Source organism: Zalophus californianus, chromosome 6 (assembly GCF_009762305.2).
Source record: "Zalophus californianus isolate mZalCal1 chromosome 6, mZalCal1.pri.v2, whole genome shotgun sequence".
NCBI lineage: Eukaryota > Metazoa > Chordata > Mammalia > Carnivora > Otariidae > Zalophus > Zalophus californianus.
The window spans coordinates 74,193,514-74,207,009 of NC_045600.1; the positions used below are offsets into that span (position 1 = coordinate 74,193,514).

Sequence of the window (13,496 nt, forward strand, 5' to 3'; positions counted from 1 at the left end):
AATAAAAAAATTTAAATAAATTTTAAAATTTATTTTTAAATAAACAATACAGGCATATACCAAAGAATTTAAAGAGTTCAAAAGGGTGTATGAAGCAAACACCTCCTTACTCTCTTGTTTCTCAGACAGCAAATTCTCCTCACCTGAAGCAATCCCTATTATCCCTGGATCTCTTTCAGGAGATAGTCTATACATTTACATGAAAGGTAGTTACACTTAGCTACTTGCCTTGCTTTCTTCACTCAACAGTATATCTTGGATGTCAACTATACTTCAAAAATAGTAAGTCCCAAAATATAATATATATTGGTGACATTATATAACATTACATATAGAACTACTTCACATTCTATAAGTTTGAAGACAGTATTCCATTGTATGACTGAACCTACTTAACTAGTCTTCTATTAATAGGAACTGACATTTTTCTCAACATTTTGCTATTACAACAATACTGCAATGAATATTCTTATACTTTCACCATTTCCCACATGTGTGAGAATAGCTGTAGACTGAGTACCTTAGAAGTTGGATTGCTGGGTTACAGGGTGTATGACTTCTAAATTTTGATCAAAGTTGCCTAATTGCTCTGTATAGAGCTTGTAAAATTTATTCTCCCACAAGCAAGTGTGAGGGAAGCCATTTCATTATCCACAACCACACAGTGGTTATCAAACTGCTTGATCTTTGTTGCTCCGATGGGTTAAAAATGAGATACCATTATAGGCTTATTCTACCTTTATCTTTTTATGAATGAATTAGGGCTCTTTCCATATGTTTAAGAATCTTTTCTGCATATTGTCTATATCCTTTTACTTATTTTCCTATTGAGATATTGTTCTGTTCTCCTATTCATAGAGTTTTATGTATATTAAGGAAACAAACATTATTTAACTGGCAGATGATTGAGACTTCCTAAATTATTGACGGGAAAATAATTGAAGAGTCCTAAAGATAGAAATACAGGATTAGTTGGTAACAAAAAAGCAACTTGGGCTAGTGAAAAGGGTGGTGGATAGGAAATTTTTGTTTTTTACCATTAAAGTTATTATCCCCAACATGCCACTCCTGATTCCCAACACTTATTTTCTTCATCTGCAGATCAGATCATTGAAATGGTAAAGACATTTCAGTATTAAGATGACCTTTCATTTAGGACCTAGGAGGGAGTTCAAGGAGAACTAGTCCAGGTGACTAATATAACTCCTGGGTAAATATATTTACTGATGTACAATTGCTGAGCACCTCCTATACAGGAAAAAAAAAAAGCCTAAATCTGTTCTCTGTGGTTCTGGTATTACCTCTTATTTTACGGTAAGCAGGACTCCCCCGCTCCCACTTCTCCTTGGGAATCTGCAGCTGCTTGCAATAAAAAGAAAAGCAGGTCTGTATCCCAAACTTGTGTTTATGTCAGTCCCTATATCCACTGTTCTCTGATTTGTCTCTGCATTTTTGCATGGTTTTTCTATGCAAAAAGAAAAGGAAAGTGAAGGAAGTGAGACCATGTGGAATTTAATGCAATTAAAGCAATAGAAAAGAATCTCTGGTTTTGTCATGACTAAGCAGCTTGTATTAAACTAAGCTTTCCACCAAAAGTAACCATAAAATGTGGGCAGAATACATAACACAATCATTTGAAGGCACTGGAGAACAGTCAACACAGACAAGACTTCAGAGATTACGGTTCTAAGAAGGGAAGAACAAGGAAACGAGTTCTACATCTACCTTGGGTACTTTTTCTTGAGGATGTTTGACAGTTCACTGGGTGGGGGCAATATGGGGATATGGAGGCATGTGGGAAAGAATGGGGGGAAGGAAGAATAAAGTCTCAGCAGAAAGCAGTAATTTCACTGAGCTGAGATGATAAAGGATTTGGTGTTTGTGGCTGCTAGAGAAGCTGGAGTTTGAGAAACAAATCCTGGAGAGAGGAGAACCACAGAGAAGTGAGACTCAAAATATGAATGCAATATTCCTTCAAGGCATTTATTGATTGTTAATCCATTAATGTGCATGATGAGATTTCAAGAAATCTAGCAGAAAGCAAAACTGGGAGTTTAAAGAACTGAGCAGAGGTTTCAGGAACATGGGGTTCAAGGAGTACAAAAATAGGAAGCCAGGGTGCACTAAAGTGGATGGGCCCTGAAAACAGCCCAGGCTTGCAGATGAGACTCAGAAGACTGTGTTCCTGGAGTATGAGTCACGTTCCAGGAATAAAGGCAAAACGGGCCTAGGCTATTTTTATACTTAAATTATAGTCCTTAAATAAAATCAGAATGATCTGCCTCTACTTTCTCTACTGCTACAAGAAAACTTTTGGTGATTTACCACACTTCTTGTCTTCAACAATTTTTGAAATATAATGTTTAGCTTCAATTTAAAAAATTGCATGCTAAGAAACAGGACAAATGATCAAGAACCAGGGGAAGAAATAAATAACAGTCACATGCTTACAGGTGCTTAAGGTTTTTGGTCAGTACTATGATGAATAATTTTTGGGAAAAAATTACCTTTTTTTTTTTTGATGCTCAACATCTCTAATCATCAGGGACAATGAAAATCAAAACCACAATAAGATATCATCTCACATCTGTTAGAATGGCTAAAATCAAAAACACAAGAAACAACAAGTGTTGGCAAGGATGTGAAGAAAAAGGAACCCTTGTGCACTATTGGCAGGAATGCAAACTGGTGCACCCACTGTGGAAAATAGTATGGAGGTTCCTCAAAAAATTAAAAATAGAAATACCATATGATCCAGTAATTCCACTACTGGATATTTAAACAGGGGAAACAAAAACACTATCTCAAAAAGATATACACATCCCTTTGTTTATTGCAGCATTATTTATAACAACTAAGACATGGAAGCAACCCAAGTGACCAACAACAGACAAATGGATAAGGAAAATATACACAATGGAATATTACACAGCCACAGGAAAGGGTGAGATCTTGCCATTTGAGACAACAAGGATGGACCTAGAGGGTATTTTGCTAAGTGAAATATGTCAGAGAAAGACAAAATGCCATATGATTGCACTCATAAATGGTATTTTAAAAATGAATAAACAAAAAGCAGAACCAGACCTATAAATATAGAGAACAAACTAATGGTTGCCAGTGAGGAGCAGTGTGGGGGTTGGGCAAAATGGGTGAAGAAGAGAGGGAGATACAGGCCTCCAATTATTGCAATGAGTAAGTCACATGAATAAAAAGCCAGAGCATAAGGCATACAATCAATGATAATGTAATAACAATGTAATGAGACAGATGGTAGCTATATTTGTGGTGAACATAGTATAATGTATAAGCTTGTCAAATTGCTGAGTTGTATACCTGAAACTAGTGTAAAATTGTGTGTCAACTATGCTGAAATTAAAAAACTAGTTTTTTTTTTAACCTGAAAATAAGTTAAATACAATTTTTGCAAATAAGTTAAATATAATATTGGGCTCTAATTTCCCAAGAGCCTTTTTGATTGACACTTTTTATATTCCCAGAAGTTTATGCAGGGCATTTTTCATATCTTTGTTCCTAAGACTATATATCACGGGATTAAGGAGTGGAGTCATGACAGAATAAAAAAGAGTCACAATCTTCTGTGTTCCAGCTTTATGCTCAGATGTTAGGTTCCCATACATGATCAATACTGAGCCATAGAACAGTGAAACCACAGCCAGATGAGACCCACAGGTGGAGAAAGCCTTTCTTTTCCCAGCTGCTGAAGGGACTTTCAGTACCGCTCTTAAGATCAAAGTATAGGATCCCATGAAGAAGAGAAAGAGAATGACGAGGGGCAGAAGACTTAAAGTGGAGAAGACAAGCTCTACCACAGTATTTTTGCAAGTGAGTGCTAGAAGAGGACCTGGATCACACAGGAAGTGGTCAATGGTCCTGGATCCACAGAAGGACATTTGGGAAATGATGATGATGGGAATCAAGTGCCAGAAGAAACCAAGTACCCAACAACTGACCACAAGATTGGTGCAGAGATTTCCTGTCATAGTGGTTGGATAGTGGAGAGGCCGGCAGATGGCAAGGTACCGATCAAATGCCATAATAGCCAAGAAAAAGCATTCTGTAGAACCCAAGGAGAAGAAAAAGTAGAACTGGAGAAAGCACCCAGAGAAGGAGATGACCTTGGTGTCAGAGAGGAAGTTGGCCAACATATTGGGGACAGTGGAGGTGACATACCAGATCTCTAGGAAGGAGAAGTTGGCGAGGAAGATGTACATGGGAGTGTGGAGTCTCTGATCCCAGTACACAGCACAGATGATCGACCCATTGCCCATGAGGGTTAGGAGGTAGACAACAGAGAAGAGCAGAAAGAGGAGGATCTGCCCTTCCCTGGAGCAAGAGAAGCCCAGGAGGATGAAGCCAGTGATGGTGCTGGAGGTGTTGGGGGTGTTGGAGATTTTCATGGGTCTGGGAGCTGTGAAAAGACCATCAGATTATTGAATGACAGTGTAAAGACAGATGGGGACCCAGATTATATTTAAACCATCTTGGGAAAGAAAATAAAGACCTGTATGTTAATAATTACTTTTTTTCTTTGAAACTGAAATATTGACCTGGGTTGCTTTTTATTCTCATTGACTTTTTCACTGTGAACTCAAGACAACTTTGGTTAGAATTGATAAGGAGGTCTTGAAGGAGAGTTTTGCAGAGGTGTTTTAACAATATATTAGACCTTATATTTAATAGAGTTTCTATCTACCTACCTACCTACCCTCACAAAAATGGAATTTTTTCTATTTTCAGAAGAGGTGACATCATTGCAGTTGTGGCAGAAACTGCATCAAACTATTACGTAACACAAACTTGGAACTTTTTTGAACTCTTTTACATGATTTTTGAAACTGGCCTTATTTAAAACCTAGTGATTAACTTAATTTAACAGTATTACACACCAATTTTATGTGTAAAACAGTCAAGCCAACTGGAGGGAATTAGCTTTAGTTTCTGTTGTGTTAAAACAGCAATTGTAGCCATCCACAGTTGACCAAGGCAAGAGAATTGTTAATGAGCCATGTAGAAACAGGTCTGTGCTTACCTGAAAAAGAGATATGAATTTGCCCAGTTTACAGTTATGGATATAATTCTATTCCAATAATATAAACTATGGATATTATTAATAACATGGAATTCTAAATAGTGGTGGATTTGTAGGGGATGCAGAGCTAAAACTTTACCCCATCCCTCAGTAACTACTTAGGATGATCTCAAGGCAGAGTGGCTTTTAAAGGTTGAATATTACATACAGTGCTTTTCTTTTGTTCTAAATGAGTTAGAATACCTTTGTTAATCATTTATGCACTCAGGCCTTGGAATCAATTAGAACCCTCTGTAAATAAGTATATGAATAAGCAACAGAAAAATCTGTGTCCCCCCCCTCCTTTGATGTTAAGTCCATATTTTGCTTTTTGAAATTTGGCACAGGGACCCAGGGAGTCTAATAATTTCTTACTGTGAGTAGTAAAAAGTTCTGAGAAAACTGTAGGACCAAGAGCAAAAGGTGACAGCAACCAGATGATACTCCTTCTCTAGTATTAGTTGTGGGGGCTTAGAGAGTTTCACTGGAGGAAGAATACAGTTGTGTAAAGGGGGGTGAGAGGGGATGAGACTGGAGGAGTTACAACACAATAAATATTCTTTTAAAACCCTTTCTGGGTCATTTCAAACTTAGGATCCCCTGATTCTGCTGGCATGGGGGATTCTTGGGGCTAATAACATCTCTACAGATCTGTCTGACTCTATTTAACATCTATAAATTGGAATAGGGTTTAATGAACTCTGCTCTTGGTGGGGGAAAGTGAGCTAGATTCTTCTGGTACCTGCACTATGAACTTCTGTTTCCTGGAAGTCTTTTCCTTTTCTGCTTTTAAACTCATTTGTGTAGGGACCTAACAAATTTCTGAGACCACACATTTATCTTTTAAAAGGGAGTTGGAAGCAGACAACAGAAGAGTGTAATATTTTTTTAAAGTCACTCTGTACCAGCTTCACTCATGATTAAGGACGTTAAGCATTTAGCCTTTTTTTGCAGCACACCCTGCAGTGTGTTTTCAAAGTTATGTTGGAGTCACATGAGCCTGCTGATTGCTAAAGAATAAAAACAAACACACAGGAAGCATTCTGCTATGTGTAAAATCCTTGATGGATTCTAAGAAAAGGTTAAGTCTACAAGTCTAGTACCAATTCAGAGGAAGGTAACTTAATTATGATCAATTAAAAACAAGGGTTACTGGGCGCCTCGGTGGCTCAGTTGATTAAGCGACTGCCTTCAGCTCAGGTCATTATCCCGGGGTCGTGGGATCAAGACACGTGTCAAGCTCCCTGCTGGGCGGGAAATCGGCTTCTCCCTCTGACCGTCCCGCCTCTTGTGTGCTCTCTCACTCTCTCTCAAATAAATAAATAAATAAATAAATAAATAAATAAATAAATAAATAAATAATCTTTAAAAAAACCCCACAAAGTTTACTAATAATGATTAGTATTTTTGACTAGGGTTGTTTTGCTGGTATTTGTGAAATTTCATTTTAGGAGCAAGCATCTGCTCAACAGTCTAATAACGGGCCCTTGGATTAAATGTCTAAGAACTCTTTTTTTTTCGCCCCTGGTAGAACTTACTTCAGTGTGGTATTTCTTCCCTTTCTTTTACCCTCACATCTCATTTGTCATCAATGGCTGTTCATTTGTCTCCAAAATAAGTCTCTTGTCCACCTACTTCTCTGTAGTTCAGGCTGTCATCTTTTCTCCGCTGGACCACTGTGATGCTGTCCTGACTGCCTCCTGCTTCCACTCTTCCCCTCTACAACCTGCGAAGCCTGCCACAGCCAGAGTGACTATTTAAAAAAGGAAAATCAGATCAGTCCTTTTCCCTGCACGCAGACTTCAGTTAACTTCCCAAAGCACTTAAATAAAATCTCCAAACCAGGGTCTTTGATTTGACCCTGCTTAACATCTCCAGCTTCATCTCATATTCTGTTAACCAAACACACACACATATACATACTTTCTTTGTCCCTCATACACAAATGTCCCCCCCAACATACACTGTTGTGCAAAGGAAGTGTGCAACAAGGACTTCAAATATAAAATAAGGTTCAACAAGCAGAGGGGTTGCAGAGTGTGCCCTTCTCTGTGCTGCTCTCACTGGAAGGTGTACATATTTGGATTATACCTACACTAGCCAGCATTTCAGTAGAGACAGACCCATTTCTAAACAGCTTTACACCAAAGGTCAGCAAATTTTGTCTTAAAAATTTTGGCTTGCAGGGGCACCTGGGTGGCTCAGTCAGTTAAGTGTCTGCCGTCAGCTCAGGGCATGATCCCGGGGTCCTGGGATCCAGCCCCAAGTCAGGCTCTCCACTCAGTGGGGAGTCTGCTTCTTCCTTTCACTCTCCCTCTGTGCTCTCCCTCTCTCTCAAATAAATAAAAATCTTAAAAAATTTTTTTTGGCTTGCAGGTCACGTAGTCTCTGTCACAGCTACTCACCTTTGCTGTTGTGTGAAAGCAGCTGTAGACAATACCTAAATGAATGCACTTGGCTGTGTTCCAATAAAATGTTATTTATGTCCACTGAAATTTGAATTTCATGTAACTTTCATGTGTCACAGAATGTTATTTTTATATTGATTTTAAAATTTAAGTTAAAAATGTAAAAATTCTTCATTCACTGGCCATATGAAAACAGACACCAGGCTGGATTTGTTCCATTGGTTATAGTTTACTGACTCCTGCTCTTCGTATTTATTAACAGGTAGGCAAGGACCATCCATTTGACTGGAACGATGGCAACTTAGTCCAACAATAATGACCTTTTAAGAAAAGAGGGGTCAGCAGTTGGAATCGACCTGTTCTGAGCAGACCTGTATGGACAGCTTTCTGCTAAATTACAAAAATGAATTCATAAAGCTATCAGGATCCTTTTTCTCTCTGTCTCTGCACACACACACACACACACACACACACGTGCACACAATAGTCCAGAAATATAACATTGGCCTTCTTCTAGTTTCTGGAAACAGTCAAGTACTTTCCTGACTCAGGCTCTTTGTTTTTGTCCTTCAAGTTCGCTCTTTATCCCCAGTACCCAGCACAGTCTGAAGAAAAGAGTATTTTGTAAATATTTGTTAAAGAAATGATTATCTACACTGTTAGAATAGATAGATGATAGATAAATATTTACCAATTACTTCATTTGAACTTCAAAAATCCTGTGAGATGAAATTTTAGGAAATGAGATGTAGAAGAAAGACTCCAAATGACCTGAGACTACCAGAGCTTTGGCCCAGACTTGAGAGGAATTCTCTTCAAAGGAAGCAATTTGAGATGGAATGTTCTGGATAGTAGGACATGTTCCACCCCAAACCCAGAGGTTTCCTGTCTGACTGCTAAAGATAGTTGTGGTCCCACAGCTCTGGATGTTGAAGTAGGAGAGAGTGGGATGGAAATTCTAGATTCAGTGTCAGAACAGAATTGCTTAGTGGCTCTAATGGAGGTTTTTGTTTTGTTTTGTTTTTTAATCTTTATAAGCTTTGATTTCTTTATATGAAAAGGGAGTAGCAGCATATGATTTTTAAGCACTTTTTATTATAAAATGCTTACCCCTATTCCAAGTACAGCAATAGTACACATGCTATGAAGACTTTATAGATCTAGAGGCAATATTTTAGTCACATTTATATCTCAGATAAAATATCCCTCGGATAGATTGTTGCTTATACATGAAAACCAAAAGATCGAGACCAACTATCTTTCAGGGCAATTCTCCCATGCTGAGAGTCTGACAGAGCTGCCCTAGAAAACAAGAAGGGTGTGAAAAATGATTCTCTGTGTGCTGTCATGATTTCATGCTTGACCTAAGTAAATTGACAGTGGGTGAAAAAAAGATATTTCTAACAAGACTGCATTGTTACTCACCTTGTATTAGTTGGCTTCTCTGTACAGAGAGCGGCAGTGTTTACCTGGTGTGGGGCTTTGGTCAATGGCAGAAAGATTCTCCAGACTCAGTTTTAGAAAGTGCTGTGTCAGATGTAGTGCACGTATGGATACAGTGCTGTCAAAGCTGTGTTAGGTATTCAGGATGTGTAGAGTGAGTTAATTGACAAAGCCAAACAAAATAAACTACACTCTCACCTTCATTATACCTTGGAAAGGTTGGGATAGACCCAATCTAGGACAGCCAGGTCCTGAGCTGTAAGATGATAGAAAGATGTTTCTCTGATATTTCACCTCCCTAAGGCAGGTCTGAGAAGACACGATGGTAGGGAAGTACTATTGGCTTGCTCTCATAACAGCACATCCATCTACTTCATTTGGTTTGGACAGATTATCACACCTGTCCCATTTCTGCAAAGCCCTTGAAAATAGGAACAGTGTTCTCATTTATGAGAAGTGATAGGCAGCAAAGCATAGTAGAAAAGCAAAGTATGTGGAGTAAGGAGCCTAGGGTTTGAATTACAAATCATTTTTTACCAACTGTGTGAACTTTGTCAAGTCAATTATATAAATCATTTCCCAGTTTGTTCATTTGCAAAATGGGCAGAGTAACACTTTCACCAAGGGGTTGGGGACTCTGAGATAACATGTGGAAGAGCCTTATCTAGGTCCTGACACACAAATGTTTAGGAATTGTTAGCCATATAATTTGTACCTGAAGCAAAGTGAAAGGGAGCCTTGTTTAGGTGGTAGTAGTTTTCCTAGCTCTTTTATGTTTATTTTCTCCTTTAAGTGTTACATCATTGCTTTCAAGGGGACAAATGGGGAGTCCAAACCTGAAGATTCTCTTACAGTGTCTGATCTTCCTGGAGAGGAGCGCGGGTATCTTCTACAATAACCATTAGTGAGAGAAGGTGTAGAAATAGGGTGATCTCTTGGTGTTTGCTGGCGGTTGGAGGGATTATAAGCAGAGCCGCCAGGGAGTGAGCCCTGCTCCGTGAGGATCACCTTTCCATTTCTAGAAAGAGAACAGTGTCAGGAGACTGTTCTGTGCTAGTTCTTTCCTTCCCCCAGGGCCTGCCTTCTCTGGAGACCCTGAAGCCTTCCACCTTTGTTTCCTAGTAGAGTAGAAAATATTACCTTTTCCGGCCCCAAAATTCTCAGGGATGACATGAGATCTAGCCAACTTCCAAACCCACTCAGAGCATCTGCCAGCTACCCAAGGGAAAGTCTATCAAAGTAACAGAGGGTGTGGTGGCTGTATGCAGGAAGCTACTAACTGGGCCTCTAGTGAGTGGTGTGAATCATGGGTTTTAGGGACAGAGCTGCTTCTGATTTTCCAGAAAGGAGAGGTGGGGGAAGGTGTGATGAGATCTCAGGCATAGAGGGCTATGTAGTTGCAGCAGGAATTAATCTCCTTGGCTCCTACTTGGTTTCTTTATAGATCTTTTCCTTTCTTGTTTATGGTTGGGCTCTGTGAGCCTGAAGCAGCTGAATCTTAGGGCACACTTCCCAGGTCCAAGAGAGGCCAGAGCAGGGCATTTCCCAGTTCCACTCCAGCAGCTGTATCTGGGAGTTGGGCTCTATGCCTTCCTCATCTCTGATGGAGTGTAGGACTTTTAGCACAACTCATTATCTGTCCCTCTGTTTCCAACTGTGGAAGGAAGTTCATCTTCAAGACTTACTAGTTCATTTTGCTTCCTTGTTTGAACAGCTTTAATGTTTCCCTCTGTCCACAACACCAGACTCAAAACTGACAAGAACAGCTGCAATTCAGCTCTAACATTATTATTATCCCTGTTGTTGTTTTTCTTTTCCCCATGATTTCTTAGAGATGTCCTTGTGTCATGGCCACATCAAACTACTTAGGCATGCAATGGAAGATTGTATATATTCATGGAGTGAATAATATCACCTTCTGAAAAGTAGACAAGAACATTGCATTGGTGACTGGCAGTGGGAGAGTTAAGTCCTGTGGTGTGAGGGACCTGGGGAGATTTTTACTCATGCAGATAAAGAGAGCTGATTTATGACGTGTCCTCTTTGTATTCTTTGTATTTCTTTTGTTTTGTTTTGTTAGCCTCTCCTCTCATTGATCCCCTCAGCCCAGATATTTTCTCACAGAATTCTTGGAGGTGGTATTAGTACAATGTAACAGAGGTCATTGGTTCCCTGTCCATATTCCCTCCATATTTCCTCCTTCGTGTCACTCAAGTGTACCTGCCAACATCCACGTTTATTTCCCAAATGTTTTTTGTTGTTGATTTTGTTTTCTGACTGGGAAACCTGCTTTGCCTGTTCTTCATTCTTCCAGTCCAGAAGTTCTGGGAAGCTAATGACGTCTGCGCTCCCTAGAAGCCCTCAACCATGGACATGTGGGCAGTGGGATATCAATATTCCAGCTCCCTTGCTCCTGTAGTGGGATAACTCTGGGATGTCTACTTGGCTACTCTGGGGTTCTCCAGAAGGATTAGCTCCAGCTACCCACAGTGGTAGCTGGCTTGAAAATGTACCTTTTTTATTGGAATACTTCCTTGTTTCACTTTTCTCTGTCAATGTTCCCTTCATTACCCAAATGAACTACTTGTACTGGAATCCTCGTCTCAGGATTTATTTCTGGGGAGACCAGCAGAGACGTAGGGGCAGGTACATTATGGCCCTACCACCATTTTTAACAATGTTTTGATAAGCAAATTTGTTTCAAGTTTCAAACAACCACTAAACTTTTTTTTTTCCCAATTAAACTTTTTGACAATTTCAATATTGTCAGATGGGTGCTATTCTTTATAATGGTTTCTTTAAGAATATTATTAACTTTGTTTGGAAAGGTGAACTATGAAAGTTTATGAAACAAAAACATCAGTAATTTACCCTGAAAATTCATCTATAAATAGCTGTCCATAGTATCCACTCTACACCTTTTTAGTAGAAAGAACAAAACATTTTTGCTTTACCTAATTCTGTCATCTCCTTTTCATTGGTCATAATAGCGGGACAAGATCAGATTTTGGGCAAGTTTTCTGCTTTTCTTTATGATAATTATGAAACTAAACTAGCATAGCCACTCAGTTTAGTTTTCACCGATAAACTTTGGTCGAAATTGAATTTTTTTGTTTTTTTGCTTTTGAGTTGTAGAAGTTCTTTATGTATTTTGGGTTTTAACCACCTGTCAAATATATGGTTTGCAAACACTTTGCCATTCTGTAGGTTGCCTTTTCATTTAGTGTATTGTTTCTTTTGCTGTGCAGAGGCTTTTTAGTTTGATGTGGTACCACTTGTTGCTTTTTGCTTTTGTTGCTTTTTTTGCTTTTGGTATCCTGTCCAAAAAATCATTGCCCAGACCAGAAACTTTGTGTGGTTAAGAAGCTTTTTCCTTATGGCTTCTTCTAAAAATTTTACAGTTTTAAGTCTTATGTTTATCTTTAATCTGTTTGAGTTGATTTTTGTGTATGATGTAAGTTATGGTTCCAATTTCATTCTTTTGCATGTGGATATCCAGTTTTCTCAACAGCATTTATTAAGGAGACTATCCTTTCCCCGTTTGGTATTCTTGGTCACATTGCCAAAGATTAGTTGACCTTATATGCACAGGCTTATTAGATGTGTATTCTCTCAACTTTGTAAGCTTACTCTTATAATTTTGAAGCTTACTACAAAGTTGAGTGTGCTGTCTAATCATTTATTTTCTCATCTGCTGGCTGAACTGGATAATAGCATGCTGTACTTTCTTTTCCGAAGTAGTCACTTACACAGTCAAAACAGAAGATGTGTTCACATCCTCCTCAGCACCTGGGTTCCTGCAAAATAGTGTTACAATCCGAATCTTTCAGGTTCTCATCCAGTTGGTTGTATCAGTTTCTTATCGATGCTACAACAAATGCCACAGATTTAGTGGCTGAAAACATGCAGCTGTATTACCTTAGAGTTCTGGAAGATAGAGTCCAAAATAGGTCCACTGGACTAAATTCAAGATGTCAGCAGGACAATGTTCCTTATGGAGGCTGTAAGGGAGAACAAATTTCTTTGCTCCCCCCCTTTTTTTAGCTTCCAGATGTCTTCTGCATTATTTGGCTCATGGCTTCCTCTTCCATCTTCAAAGACATCTTCAAACCTCACTCGAACTCTAATCCCTACTTCCATTGTCATATTTCCTTCTTTGACTCTTTTCTCATGCCTTCCTCTTACACTTATAAGGACTTTTGCAGTTACATTGGCTGCCCATATAAACTAGGAGAGTCTTCCCTTCTCAAGATCCTTAATTCAATTATATTTTTTCAAAGTCCCTTTGGCTATGCAAGGTAACATATTCACAGGTTTAGAGATTAGAGCATGGATATCTTTGTAGTGTCATTATTCTGCCTACACTGGCCCAGGGCAGTGCAGATATAGACTCAGTTTTTATAATCTGCCCAATCCATGGCAGGCTCAGGCAAGGCTGGTTTCAGAAAAGGATTCTGGGTTGCCTTTCCTGGCTTTACCACACCTTCCCAGCCAAACTCTCCAGAAAGCCATGTGGTGGGCATATTAAGATCCTGAGCAGAGAGGCCTGGAGG

At 39.1% G+C, this 13,496-nt stretch overlaps 1 protein-coding gene across 1 annotated transcript; it reads right to left on the reverse strand.

Annotated features, from left to right (window-relative positions):
- Positions 1–3,488: 3,488 nt before the first annotated feature.
- On the reverse strand, positions 3,489–4,517 carry LOC113909832 (olfactory receptor 11G2-like). Its single transcript, XM_027571419.1, has one exon. The coding sequence runs from the start codon at positions 4,419–4,421 to the stop codon at positions 3,489–3,491; it is 933 nt and encodes a 310-aa protein (XP_027427220.1). The 5' UTR covers positions 4,422–4,517.
- Between the last annotated feature and the right edge of the window lie 8,979 nt (positions 4,518–13,496).